At 63.4% G+C, this 13,381-nt stretch overlaps 4 protein-coding genes across 4 annotated transcripts; 3 read left to right on the forward strand and 1 right to left on the reverse strand.

The window, feature by feature from the left end:
* Positions 1-1,503: 1,503 nt before the first annotated feature.
* Positions 1,504-4,882, forward strand: BXZ73DRAFT_90143 (uncharacterized protein; the record flags this gene model as incomplete). Its single annotated transcript, XM_048025523.1, has 7 exons — positions 1,504-1,561; positions 1,647-2,532; positions 2,600-2,710; positions 2,785-3,188; positions 3,311-3,499; positions 3,555-4,400; positions 4,470-4,882. 7 exons carry the CDS (start codon positions 1,504-1,506, stop codon positions 4,880-4,882), a joined length of 2,907 nt encoding a protein of 968 aa, XP_047877527.1.
* A 1,006-nt stretch (positions 4,883-5,888) lies between these two features.
* Positions 5,889-7,012, forward strand: BXZ73DRAFT_90145 (uncharacterized protein; the record flags this gene model as incomplete). The annotated part of the gene is made up of 2 exons (XM_048025524.1): positions 5,889-6,035; positions 6,464-7,012. The coding sequence occupies 2 exons, from the start codon at positions 5,889-5,891 to the stop codon at positions 7,010-7,012; spliced, it is 696 nt and encodes a 231-aa protein (XP_047877528.1).
* Positions 7,013-7,549: 537 nt separating this feature from the next.
* BXZ73DRAFT_90146 (histone acetyltransferase) lies at positions 7,550-9,472 on the reverse strand (the record flags this gene model as incomplete). Its single annotated transcript, XM_048025525.1, has 5 exons — positions 7,550-7,727; positions 7,858-8,189; positions 8,249-8,294; positions 8,357-9,330; positions 9,395-9,472. 5 exons carry the CDS (start codon positions 9,470-9,472, stop codon positions 7,550-7,552), a joined length of 1,608 nt encoding a protein of 535 aa, XP_047877529.1.
* A 221-nt stretch (positions 9,473-9,693) lies between these two features.
* On the forward strand, positions 9,694-12,334 carry BXZ73DRAFT_90147 (DEAD-domain-containing protein; the record flags this gene model as incomplete). Its single annotated transcript, XM_048025526.1, has 5 exons — positions 9,694-9,788; positions 9,836-11,184; positions 11,246-11,814; positions 11,893-12,010; positions 12,093-12,334. 5 exons carry the CDS (start codon positions 9,694-9,696, stop codon positions 12,332-12,334), a joined length of 2,373 nt encoding a protein of 790 aa, XP_047877530.1.
* Between the last annotated feature and the right edge of the window lie 1,047 nt (positions 12,335-13,381).

Below are 13,381 nucleotides of genomic sequence, written 5' to 3' on the forward strand. Positions count from 1 at the left end.
GCGAGTGTGGTCGAGTGCGCCACCGAGCGTGCTCGGACGCCCGACGCTGCTGGCCAAAGTCCTTCTGCCCGTTACTCATCTCCGCAGCAGGGCAGAGGCTGGACGAGGGCGGGTGCCATAGAAGCCGGACGCCCGAAGCAGAACGGACCATGTGGGCGACAGATACCGACATTCCGCGTCCCGCTCTGGCGGGGCCCACTACGTCGGACAGCTTCTGAGGGGAGCATCAGGAGACTTGGGCGGAACTCGAAGGGGCGCAGGCTTGTTTACGGGCGCATGTGGTGGGAAGGACCGGGGCGGCGGGTGGGCGATAGCGAGGAAAGTGGGAGTCGTCGATCATGCAAACGTATAGAGCCACCGTAGGGGCGCACCCCGGCCCTCCCCTCCCAAATCCGCCCGGTGCTGGCCGAGCGGTTTAGACGACTGCGCTTCTGCCGGCCGACTGGCCTCGGACGCAGTGCAGATGCAATGGGCGGCCTGGATCTGGAGCTGGCAGCGGTGGCTGTATGGCCCATCTTGGGCAGGCAGACCGCCTTCGAAACCGGGAAGCAAGGTTGAGACCGAGCTGTGGGCGAGTGGCGGGGCGTGCTCCTGCAGGGTCGCGCGCGCGAGCCACGCCCGCTCCAGCACGCGTCTCGACAATATTTGGTGCGCGGTCGGCGCGGGTGGCTGAGGAGGCGGAAAGGTTGCCGGGTCGGGGCGAGTCGATACCGTGCGTCGAATGGAGCCCGGGGCAGGGTTGGCACGTCGTCCTCGTCTCGAGGGTGGGATGGCGAAGCTTTGTTGCGATCTCGATGGGGGCGGAAAGTAGGGGCGCGCGCCATGTCCGCCGACACGATCACGTCAATGTCCCGGGCGACCTCGCGGGCGGGCGGCGAGCGACATGGGTTGGACGGGGGCGGGCGTGGGCGGCCAATCGGGACGTTCGGTGCCAGAGTCGGGGCGGAGGGTCGAGAGAAAGCGGGGAGCGGGGCGGGCGGGGGGTGGGTGCCACGGTATGGAATCGGGGACGAGGAGGAGGATGTTTCGGGCACATCGCCACCCACGCTCCGAGATCTGGCTGGAGGCGAGCGGTGGGAGCGGGCGCAGAGGAGGGGTGAGAGATGGAATCGACGGAGGCTGACAGTGATGATTGATGCTTCGCCGGCGCGGGGCGTGGAGGAATATGTCGGACACTGAACCGGCGTCGGCCGTGAAGATTCAGCCTCGCCCGGGCACCGAACGCGCCTCGCGACGGTCTGCTTGCGCGATCGGGTAAGCGGCCATGTCTGCGATGCGTCTCGTATAAGACTCACCGCGCGCGAAGCTGCTCGTCTGTCCGTCTGCGTCCGTGCCCGGCGTCCAACGAACGCGCCCACCCCCGCCCAGCCCTCACGAGCAGTGCGCACGCGCCGAGCAGCGCCCGCCCCCGCCCGCCCCACGCCAGTGAGTGTGCCCGGTCCACGCTCGCGACGGTCGCTGAGAGGGGGACGCGCAGGATTAAACTCGGCTACACCGCTCGACATGGCCCAAGCTGCCTGGCTGCCGTTGTCGGCAAGCACCGAACGCCGATCAGAATTTGGTATGTAATGCCTGATCGCGCCGCTCTCTCCTTCTCCTCCCCGTCGCTGCTCGCTCACCCGCGCACGCCCACCCCGCGCACCCAGACATCCTCAAGTCCGCCAGCATCCACCGATCACGCGACCGGAGCATGTCCCTCGACTTCCCCCCACCCCCGTCCCAGCACCTCTACCCCCAGCAGGATCTCGACCACCCCTTCTCGTCCCTCCCCAATGGCGACCTCGCCTCGTCCTCCCACCAGCATCCTTCCCACCTCCCCATGAACGGTCACGTCCTCGACCGCCCCGACTCCATGGACGTCTCGGACCACAGCTCCTACGATATCTTCTCCGGCTCCGCCCAGAACAATGGACGCTATCGCGCCTCTTCCGCCTCGTCCTCAGCCCTCCCGCCCTTCGGCATGGACTCCATGTATTCCAACCACAGTCCCTTCTCCGACCCGCTTCCTCAGTTCCACAACCCCAGCCCCGACCCGTACGGCCTCTACAACAGCAGCGGTAAGCCCTCCCCGCTCAGCCCCAACGACTCCGTCGGCCCTCTCCACCACTCCTCTGCCTTCACCTTTGGCAACGGGCAACTCAAGGACTTCCCGTCAGGCAACTCGTTCCCGACTGATGTCCTCGATCGTCGCATGGCCGGGCTCTCCACCAACTACTCGCCCGACTACAACGAGCCGAACGACTACAACGGGATATCTGTAAACCCAGGTATTGGCCTCGGCTTCTCCGGCTCGTCCACCCTCCCCCCCTTCCAGCGCGAGATGCAGCAGAACGAAAGATACTCGTCCTCTGTGATCCCTCCGCTCATGCAAAATTCGGACCACCTGATGCAGGGCGTGAGCCCCCAGGCCATGCACCATTTCGACCGCAGCCTGCCGTCGTTCATGGGGGGCGCGCCCGAGTTCCCGATGCGGATGGGCATGGACGTGCGGATGGGCGCGAGTGGTGCATCTGACCTCCAGACCTTCATCCGGTATGTTTCGCCCGCTCTCGGCTTACCAAACGCGCGCTCAATCGGCGGATCGCGCCCATGCCTGTAGCCCGTATCTGGACCAATACGTGCGCACCTCGAACCGACTCGCGTTCGGCGAGCGCACGGTGATCGTCATGTCGAGCAAAGTCGCCCAAAAGTCCTACGGGACAGAAAAGCGGTGCGTCGCGCTCTTTCCCGGCCCTTGCGCCCCCCGCCGCCGCCGGACGCTCTGACATACCCATCCGGTTTCAGCTTCCTCTGCCCGCCGCCGACCGCGATCATGATTGGGAACTCGTGGTGGTCGGACGTCACGCGTCGCGGGGACGAGCCCAAGCTCTGCCCACCACGCGTCGTGGTTTCCATCTCGGGCGAGCCTGCGCCGCAAGAAGGTTCGATTGAGTGGACGACCGCGACGGGCAAGGCGTTCGACGTCTCCGACCCACCGACGGGGACGACCTTCATTGGTCGCTGCGTCGGTAAGCAGCTCTACATCTCCGACGTTGACGAGAAGAAGAAGAAGGTCGAGGCGCTCGTCAAGATCATGGCGCCTACATCGGACGACGAGCCCGAGCGCATCGTGGGCACCTTCCCCTCCCGCCCCATCAAGGTCATCTCCAAGCCCAGCAAGAAGAGGCAGAGCGCGAAGAACCTTGAATGTAAGTTCAATCCCCGCCGTCTCCACTTCCCCCGCGCGCGCGCTGCGGCCCTGTTGGGGCAGCCGCGCGGCGCGCCGTGTACGGAAGCCCGCATAGCTGACCGCTGCTTCTATTGTTCGTAGTGTGCATCAATCACGGTTCTACTATCTCCCTCTTCCACCGGCTGCGGTCACAAACGGTGTCTACCAAATACCTCTGCGTCTCCGGCTCAGGCTCCTCCTTCAAGGGCTCAGACGGTGCTCCGCTAATGGGCCTCGACCAGCGCTCGAGGTCACAAACGCCGTCCTTCATCGCCCGCACCGCGAGTTGGGGTGTGTTGCACCGTTTGCTACGGTCATTTGTTTCAAGCTGACGTAAAGCGCGCAGACCCGTTCATCATGTACATTGTGGATGTCAACAAGCCCGCGGGCGGCGTCGACTCTCCACCACCGCCCCCACCGCAGCCCGAGTATCCCTCGCCGCCACCAAATGCAATTCCGTTCACGAACAACGGATCTCAGATCCCGGTCTACTACAACCAGACCGTGGTGTTGCAGTGCTTGACCTCCGGCGTCGTCAGCCCGGTCCTCATCATCCGCAAGGTGGACCACCAGACGACCGTGGTCGGCGGCGGCCTCCAAGAGGGCGCCAAGGGCATCGCCGACCACTACTGCACCCCAGGCGAGGTCTGCGGAGACCCTGTCTCGCAGCTGCACAAGATCGCGTTCGAGGTCTACGACCCCGCAAAGACCGCACCGGAGCCTGGCAGCACCGGCGTCAGCGGCGCCTTCCTCTCGTGCCAGGGCGAGAAGGTCAACACCTTCCGTCCTCTCGAGGGCCGGCAGTGGCGCAACCCGCCGCCGTCGCGCGAGTCCGACTCTCCGGACGCGGCGCCGGCGTCCCCGACAGCGACGACCCCGACCTCGAGCACTGGGACGACCGACTACTTCGGCTCGGGCACGAACGGCAGCAGCGCACCGACGTCCCCGGACCCTTCTGACTTCCCGTCCAACGACGGCGGCCGCGTCAAGAAGGGCAAGCGCGGATCGGGGTCTTCGAGCCAGGGCAGCCTCTCGAAGCCAGTGTCGCAGAAGGGCCGCAGGCGCCCGACCTCTGCGAGCTCCGCGGGCTCGGGCAGCAGGCGTAGCTCGGGCGGCGAGTCAGGCGCGTCGTCGGGTGCGCTCTGGCAGGTCGACATCGGCGAGACGAGTGTGTGGACGATCGTCGGGACCGGTAAGTCATTGTGCACCGTTATTGCCACCGCCTTGACGACGCGAATGCTGACCGCGGTTCTTTGCGCAGACCAAGTTCGGTACAACTTCTACGTCCCGCCCGTGCTCTATGACAACCAAAGTGCCTCCAACGGCTCGTTCCCCGTGCCCTCGAAGCCGATTACCCCCTTCCCGGCCGTCGTCAAGTACCTTCCGCCCGACCGTGCGTCAGAGGCGCCGAAGGGCGGGTGCGCGACGTCGCGTGCTGTGCTGCACAAGCCGAACCCGCACGCGTCCAAGATGCTCACGCTCTATGGCGAGAACTTCTCCAAGGGCGATCCGCTCACGGTCTTCTTCGGGTCAGAGCCGTCGCCGTACGTCGAAGTGCGCTGCACCGAGGCCCTCGGCTGTCTCCCTCCGGAGTCGGGCAACACGAAGCGGCGGCCGATAATCCTCGTCCGTCCGGATGGCGTCGTGTACCCCTCGACGACGTTCTACCCATGACCGTAGCCTGGTTGGCGCGCGGTGGGCTCGGCAGGAGCGCCGTCTTCGTCGTGTTGCTGTACACCGGGTGCGTTTCTGGTGTCTGACATATGCTCTCCAATTCCCCTGGTTACTCCGAGATCCCCTCCACTCTACTGCTGTCCCCGGTTGCCCCCCGCTCCCTCCTCCCTCCCCTCTCGGTTCCCCCTCGCTCGCACTGTTTGCATCTGCCCCGTCGCGCGTCGCTGTTGCTTATCCGCTCTGCTCGTCCCGTCGCATTAGAATCTACGCTCGCATATTATCTATGTGTGTCATCTACTTAGGATCCCGTCCAGGCCGCCCTATCTAGCTAGTATGGTATTTGTACTTGTACACTAACCCAAACCCCGCGAATGTATCATATACATCGCACCTCTCGTGATATCGATACCCTCCTGAGTCCTCATGTGGCGTTTTCGCTGCGCCCGCGCGTGCGTTCCCCGGCCATGGAGTGGGATCCGCAAGCTCCACCCTCGGAGAAGAACGTCCGTGTAGGTTATGCTCCCGGACGAGCTAGCGACGAGGCTAAGTGATGTGCCTTCTCCGCTTTCGTGAAACTTAAAAGCCCGCCGTAGAGTGCTGTCGCAGATGCTTGCCTATTACTTAAGTGAACTAGTTCCCATGATGCGGCGCGGGATGATATTCCCCAGAGCTGAATGAGAACTTGTACGAGTGCTTTACTCTCTAGCTGTGCATGTTACGAGGAAGGTCTGAAGACGGCTGGCAATGCCACGACGCATACATACGCTTTACTGGCGATGCTTCGTGCATGGGCGGAAATTTACTGTAGGAAAAACAATCCTCGTTTGCGCTTGGTACTGACTCTAATGTTCTGCACCAGAATGGTCAACAGCAGGCCAGATGCAATGAACCCAACGTATGTGGTCCCCATTCTCAGTCGCCGGACCGGTCAGCCGACGAACTTTTAGGCGCCAAGAGCGTCATACGCCGGCGTGTGCCAGGCAGAGCGTGCAGCTTGTCTGCGACGATGACCTCCCTCCCGCTCAATCTCTGGCACCTCTACGTGGACAACCTTGTCCGTTATGAGAAAGGCTCCTGGGTCTCCTCGATTGCCTCGACATGCCGTATACTCGCGGTCATGCTCATCCTGCCGTTTGCGCTCCTCATGATGCTGGTACGTCCTCCCTGCGCTCTTCCCGCCGTTCAACGTTCATCCCGCACCCACCCACGTCCATCTACCTCGCCTCTTCCCATGCGCCCTGCCCTTCTCGCACGCCCACGCCTCCCGCCCATGCGAACCGCACCCCGTCACCCCCACGCCGCCCACGCGGGGCCCCCTTTTGCGTTCTTCTTGCCCCCTGACCGCCGTCCTTCGACCTGCGCATCGAACGCGAAAACTGCAATCTCCATCGAACCCGGGTCCCGGAAATGCGACCGCAAACGCAAACGGCCGCCCCCGATTGCATCGATTGCCTTGTGGCTGCCCGCCCCTCGTTCTCAACCTTGACTGCACGCTCCCTGAACCCCGCACCCCACACCCCGTCTCCGTCTCCGTCTCCGTCTCCGGATCTGCCCCTGGCGCCCCGTGCCTCCCGGCCGCAGGACGTCGCGTCGTACGTGATCGCGCGCACGCTCGGGGTCATCGACCAGACGAAGGCGTCCACCGGCGGCGACCACCTCGCCGTGCCCGCCACCGCCCCCGCGATCGTCACGCCGCCCCCGGCGGAGGAGACGACGCGCGCGGCGGCGACGCCCCTCCCGCCCGTGAGCGACGACGAGGACCTGCTCGGGGGCAACCTCCGCCTCGCCGGCGTCGACACCTTCTCGCCCGCGCCGTCGCTCCCCGCCTCGCCCGTGCTGTCGCGGCGCGAGTTTGTCGGGGACCGTGAGCGCGACGGCGTGGGCTCCCCCGGGTCTGCTCACGGGCACGCGCTGGGGCTCGGGCTCGGGCTCGGGCTCACGCGCATCAAGACGCCCCCGGCCGCGGGCGAGGGCGGGCGGCGGCAGGAGGCGAGCGAGGAGGCGTCGAGCAGCGGGGAGTCGTCGTTCACGATCGTGGACGGGGACGACGGCGCGGAGGACGGGGTGATGCTCCGCAGGCGGGCATGGCAGACGGGAACCGGTGGCGACAGCGGCGACGGCGCCGCGTAGCTCTCGCTTGGAGTCTAGGCGGGAAGGGGCAGAGTCGAAGATCTTGCAAGGACGGAGGGTACCAGCGGGGGACAACTGGAGCGGGCACGTCGGTCGGGCGGTATGTCGGTCTGTCGGTCGTTCTTGCGACGTCGCTCGCGCGATCTGTAGCGCGCCGCGCGAGGCGGGAGCCCGGGGCGGGCTGTCGTCATGCGACACGCGACGGTGGCTCGATGCGGCAGCGCGTTCTCGGGGGCGTGTACAGTAGGTGCGAGTCGAAGTGTCCTGTATTGTTATCGCGCCAAGAGTGTGGCTTGCGCACCCACGGCGCGCAGAATACACGCAGTCCTGTGTAGCAGCATACGAGATCGTCCCTCGCCTCCCCACCCACCGCCGGGCACGCGTGCCTCTAGGTGCGCCCTGGCCCCATATGTGTCCGTCGTACCCGCGCCCACGCCTCGCGATGGGCTGCGCGCACGCGCCCCATCCCGAGGGCGAGTGTTCGAACCTGCGAACGGGTGCCGTACGCGAGGGTCCGAGGGCCAGGGCCCGCACCGCTCACCAGCCGAATCTGAGCTGATCTCGCGAGAACACGGGGGGCTTCCAGAGCAGGTTCTGGGGGTGGATCCGGCGCTTGCGCTTCTCCTTCGCCTTGCGGTACTTGTCCTGCACGGCTTCTGGAATGCTGATGACGTGCTGCCCCTTGTAGTGCTTGAAGAGCTGGAGGGTCGTGCATCTGCGGCGGCCGCGTCAGCGCCTTGTTAGCAATCCGCAGCAGGGAGGTGAGGGGAGGTGGCGCAAGAGACGGGAGAAGCGAGAAAGAGGGGGGGACCGGGATGGGGACGGGGACGGGAGGACGGACGTACGTGTTCATCACGTCCGCGTGGGTGATGGACGTCTTCTGCGCGATGTCGTCGATGGAGACGTCCTCGGTGGCGTTCATGAGGAGGTCGATGATCGTCTCCGCCCAGTAGGCGCGGTAGCCCAGGAGGCCGAGGTCGGAGAGCGGCTTCTCGGGGCTGCCGAGCTTGCCCTCGCGCTTGCTGAGCTCGTAGGAGAACTCGATGAGGAGCTTGCCGTAGCCGTGCCGTTGGTGTTGGGGGAGGGTGAGAATACAGGCGACGTTGTAGCTGTCGGCGGACTCCTTCTCCTTGGAGAAGTAGCCGACCATGTGGCAGCCGTATTCGTCGCGTTTGCACTGCCCATCGCTGACATTAGCTCGCTGTGAAGGACAAGGCGGCTACGGGAATGACCCACCATAACATAGTACAAGAATGGTGTTACATCATAATACAAGGTCTTGCTGTGGGAGCAGTGTTTGTCAGAACGAGCTTCCGAGACCAGACAGCGAGTGCGATGACGTACTGATCCAAAAAGCATTTTGATAGCAGACTTAGGTTGCGGCACCACGCCAACTGACGCTTGCCATCGAGTTCGAAGAAGGAGATTTCCTCATGACGGTAGATTTCATTGCCCGGGGGATGGAAGAGGTTACAACGTTTGCGATGGCGTGAGAGCATGAACTCGGACCCGAAGTAGCACAGACAGAATTCGCAGATGTAGAGTATAGGTAGGTGCGCGAATTCTTGTGGGTACGGGCTGAAGTACCACGCGTCGACTTCGTGGCGGCCGATCTGTAGTCGGTTCAGGTTCTTGACACGAGCTATTTCGGATATTGACTGTGTCATGGAACCGGACGTGCGAAGCTTCTCGATCTCTTGTTCCTTGCTGAAGAACGAGACGGTTGGTGGGGGCGGTGGGGGTTCGGTCGAGTCGAGGTCAAGGACGTCGCCTTCGGCGTCGACGTCCATCTCACCCTCGGCGTCGGCATCGAGGTCCTCCTCTTCCTCTTCCTCCTCGTCATGGAGCGTCTTGCGCTTCTGGCCGAGGATGGAAGGACCGGGAGAAGGGCTTGCCCGAGTAGACGCCGGTTGGGAGCCTGGAGTACCCGGGGCAGGAGAGCCCCAGTCGCCTTTGGCGGTGAGTGCATGTGCGGTGGCGGCGCGCTTGAGGAGGGACTGCTGTTTCTTCGCGGGGGTCTTCTTGCTGGCGGCCTTCTTAGGGGTGGGGGTGGCCTTGGGCCGGGGCCACTCGAGGTCGCGGGAGAGGACGAGGCGGGAGCCGGGGACCCAGTCGTCCAGGCGCTTGTTGAACTGGTCCCAGTGGACGAAGAACTCGAGGCGGTCCTCGGGGCGAGTGGCGTCGTCCTCGCGCTTGACGCGGGTGCCGTACGGGTTCGTGGGCTTGTCGCGGATGGAGAGGATCTCGGCGAGGCGCTCCTCGTCGTGGCCATCGGGGCCAGGACGGCGGATGTAGAGCTTGCAGCCGACTGAGACGGTCTGCTCAAGCGTGGTCAGCCATGCGCTGGCCGGCGCTAAACATCGGTCGCCCTCCGCTACTCACTTGAATGGCGTACGTTCCTCCCGGTGTAATCGGTGGTGGTGGTTGAGGCCCATCTTCCTTCGGAGTGTGTGGCGCCATCGCAGGTGGGTTGGGCAGAAAGACAAAAGCAGCGGGAGCAGCGGCCGCCCCCAGCTCCTCCTCCTTTCTCTCCCTCCTTGCTGATTACGTCAGCGAATATCGCCCGTTTCCTAGGCGCCTTGCTATTAGGCGCGCATATGCAGGCGCCCTGAGAGCAAATCTCTCGCGTGCTGCTTGGATGATCTGCACTCCTCTCTTCGCACTGGCTCCCTCCTCGCGACATGGAAGACGACGGTATCGTGCTCAACTTTGACGTCGGAGATGCGGAGACGCATAAGGTCGCGCAGGGGAAGAAGGGCGGACGCTGGACGGACAGGTGCGCCTTCACTGCGTCTCTGCGGAACATGACCTCATCGCCTCTAGGCTAAAGGCCAAACGGGTAGCGAAGCGCAAGTCCCGCCCAGAGCCCGCCGTGCCCAGCAGGGTGGATCCCACTGTCAATGCCGTCGACGTCCGACCCGCAAAACGACCCAGAAAGGACCCTCGTGCGCACGAAGAGCACGACCAAGAACGACTCGCTGCCCCCGCCACCGCCCCCCGACTTCTTGGCCAAGTCATCTCCTCCCTCTTCACCTCCAATCCAAAAATCGAGCAACCGAATGCTCGCGCTTATCCTCTCTCCAACGCGAAGCCCAGCAATGCCCCCCTCGACTCCTCTACATTCACCGGACTCGGACTCGATCCCCTCATCGTCTCACACTTGTCCGGCAAGATGAACATCTCGCGACCGACGTCCATCCAGCGCATGGTACTATCAACAGTGTTGCATACACTTCAGGATCCCGCAGCGCGCGACATCTTCATTCAGTCCCAGACGGGCTCAGGCAAAACGCTCTCATTCCTACTCCCCATCCTCCAAGATCTCCTTCCCCTCAGCTCCCAGTCCTACATCGACCGTTCCATCGGGACACTAGCTGTTATCATCGCCCCTACTCGCGAGCTTGCCAAACAGATATCCGATGTCTTGGAAGGTCTCCTCAAGCTCCGTCTCCGTGCACAAGAAGAGTCCGCCGAGGACTCCTCAGCACCTCGCTTGACGCGATGGCTCGTGTCTGGTCTCCTGACTGGAGGCGAGAACAGAACGCATGAGAAGGCGCGACTTCGCAAAGGCGTGCCCATCCTCGTTTCTACCCCCGGACGCCTTCTCGATCACTTGCAGAATACCTCTTCCTTTAATATCGGCAAGTGCCGCTGGCTCGTGCTCGACGAGGCGGACAGGCTTATGGAACTTGGCTTCGAGGAGACCATCCAGGGGATTCTAAAGGGGTTGGATGGCCGAAGAAAGCTCGCCGTGCAGGCAGTGGACGAAGGCAAAAGTATGGAAGTCGGTGCTGGGACTGGAACGGGCGGCGAAGGACGATCCTCTGTTCGGCGACCATCCGTGAAGACGTCCAGAACTTGCCGGACAGACTCTCACCAACCCCTTGATGATCAAAGCCGTCGAGGCCGACGTCCCTGGACAATCGGAGCACAAACAGACCCGAACGCCCCTCTTCCCTCGCAGAAGTTCACGCCCCCATCGCAGCTGTCGCAGAAGCACGTAGTCGTTCCGCTCAAGTTGCGCCTCGTCACCCTCGTGGCCCTCCTCCGCTCCCTCCTCGCGCAATCGCAGGCGAAGAAGGGCACCAAGATCATCGTGTTCCTGAGCTGCACGGACTCCGTCGACTTCCACTGGAATCTCCTCGGCGGCGCTGCCATGGGCGACGACGGCGGTGCTGACTCCTCGTCCGACTCCGAGGATCACGCAGACGACGACCGGACGCCGCGGGCGAGGCGGCTCGGACGCCCCAGGCCCGAAGCCTTCGACACGGCGGAAGAAGGCGCCGAATGGGGAACGCGTCGAGCTCCGCTCGGCCCTCCTCCCCGACGCCGCGCTCTACCGCCTCCACGGCTCCCTCCCACTGCAGACACGTCTCGCATCCCTGAAGGGCTTCTCCGCCGCGCCCTCCGCGAAGACCGCGGGCGCCCCGGCGTCGTCGATCCTCTTCTGCACGTCCGTGGCGTCGCGCGGGCTCGACCTCCCGCTCGTCCGCGCGGTCGTGCAGTACGACCTTCCCACGGAGTCTGGCGCGACGGAGTACGTGCACCGCGTCGGCCGAACGGCGCGTGCGGGCAAAGGGGGCGAGGCGTGGAGCTTCGTCTCGCCGAGCGAGACGGAGTGGGTTAAGTGGGTGCAAGGCAAGATGCAGGGCGATGGGCGGGAGGGGGGCGTTACCCTCGACGGCGTCTCGATGGAGAGCGTCTTGCGGCGGGGTTTCGGCGGAAAGGGCAGCGGCGAGTACGAGGAGCGTGCGACGGAGGTGCAGCTGTCGTTCGAGCGGTGGGTCCTCCGGGACAAGATGGTGCGTAACTTCCTTAGCGTCCGCGCGTCCCCCCCCCCTCTCGCTCTCGACACGCGCTCACTCCCCGCGGTGCGACAGAACGCCGAGGCCGCGCGGAACGCGTTCCGGTCGCACATGCGTGCGTATGCGACGCACCCGTCCGACGAGAAGCACATGTTCCACATCCGCCACCTCCACTCGGCCATCTTGCCAAGGCGTTCGCGCTGCGCGAGGCCCCGACCGTTGCCGCAGGGAAGGGCGCGAAAGGGAAGTCAAAACCAAACACCAGATTCGTCAAGGCGCACCCGGCAGCGAAGGCGGCTGCCGATCGCCCCACCGGGGCAAAAAACGGAATGGTCGGAACGGAGACGCCAGCGAGGACGAGGACGACGTCGCGGACGCCGAGAAGCGTATGGAGAAGGTCGTGCGCGCGCAGGGCCGGCTCACGAAGAAGGGCGGCAAGATTGTTGCCTCCGGGACGGACGAGTTCCAGTTGGCGGGCGGGTACGATCTGGAGAAGCTGGTTGGGACTCGGACATAGGCTCCAGGTATCTTACTTGTTTCTGCTGTCCTTTGTTTGTGTGTTATGTATGCTTTGAGGTGGAGCCAACCATCAGGTGTGCCATGCGATTCCCCACCCTCAACTCGGCCAAGCCCGAAACAATATGGTATCGTGTTTACGACGGCTCGCCGTCCTTGGTTCGTCGGGGTGAGTGGTTTCTAAGCTCTCAAAGGGATAGTACATGCTGCTAATGCCGCAGATCAAAGTGGTTGCCTGTATCGCTTCGTAACGAAAGTGCCGCGCCGAGTAAACACCTGTTGGTGAGAGTCCGCAACCATCGTACTACGGAAGGTCCTCGAGGCAAGGGCGCTCTGCCCACTGGTGACTCGTGGCGATTCATACCGAGGACTCCGGCGCATACATATCGCCTGGATCACACCGGCTTTTCGAATGAAGGTTGTTTGTGTGGTCTGGTAGTGGGCGGTGCCACACCGGGTATAGGGCCGCCGTGGCTCCTCGTTGCAGTGGCCAAAGCGAGTTGCCCTTTTGGCTCGCTTTGGGTGTGTGGAAACCAAAGCGACTCTTGTTTGTCCGAGTGGCTCCGCCTAGGATCGGAGGCCATATAAGAGAGACCAACGGGTATCTCGCGTTATTAGACTTGCCCTCTTCCTCTACTGTGCTGCGACCCTCACACCACTCCAAATTTGCTCGGTGAGTTGTTTTATTCAGGTTGTTCGAAGACTTGACTGACGCGCGCAGCCTCTACATGTCTCTCTGGTGGTGCTAGTGCTCGCTATGCCTTTGCTTGCCCCGCTCAACACCTCGGAATCAACTGCTTCTTCGTGTCTGGAAATACTCGTCTCCGTTCGGATTTGCCAGGAAGTTCTAGTCGGGTCGTCCTAGCTCACGAACTCTGGAAGCAAATTACTGCCTCACCCGAACTCCTCTCCTCTGTTCTCCACGGCTGGTGCTCATACCATGCCTATTTATCGACAGTCTACTTGGGCTGCTACTTGTGCTCCTGTTGGAGGACTCTCGCCTGCCCACAACAAGTCGTGGACGCCCGCAATGCCATCTTCTCTTTCA

This window comes from Epithele typhae, assembly GCF_022376455.1.
Source record: "Epithele typhae strain CBS 203.58 chromosome Unknown BXZ73scaffold_26, whole genome shotgun sequence".
In the NCBI taxonomy this organism is placed as follows: Eukaryota; Fungi; Basidiomycota; class Agaricomycetes; order Polyporales; family Epitheliaceae; genus Epithele; species Epithele typhae.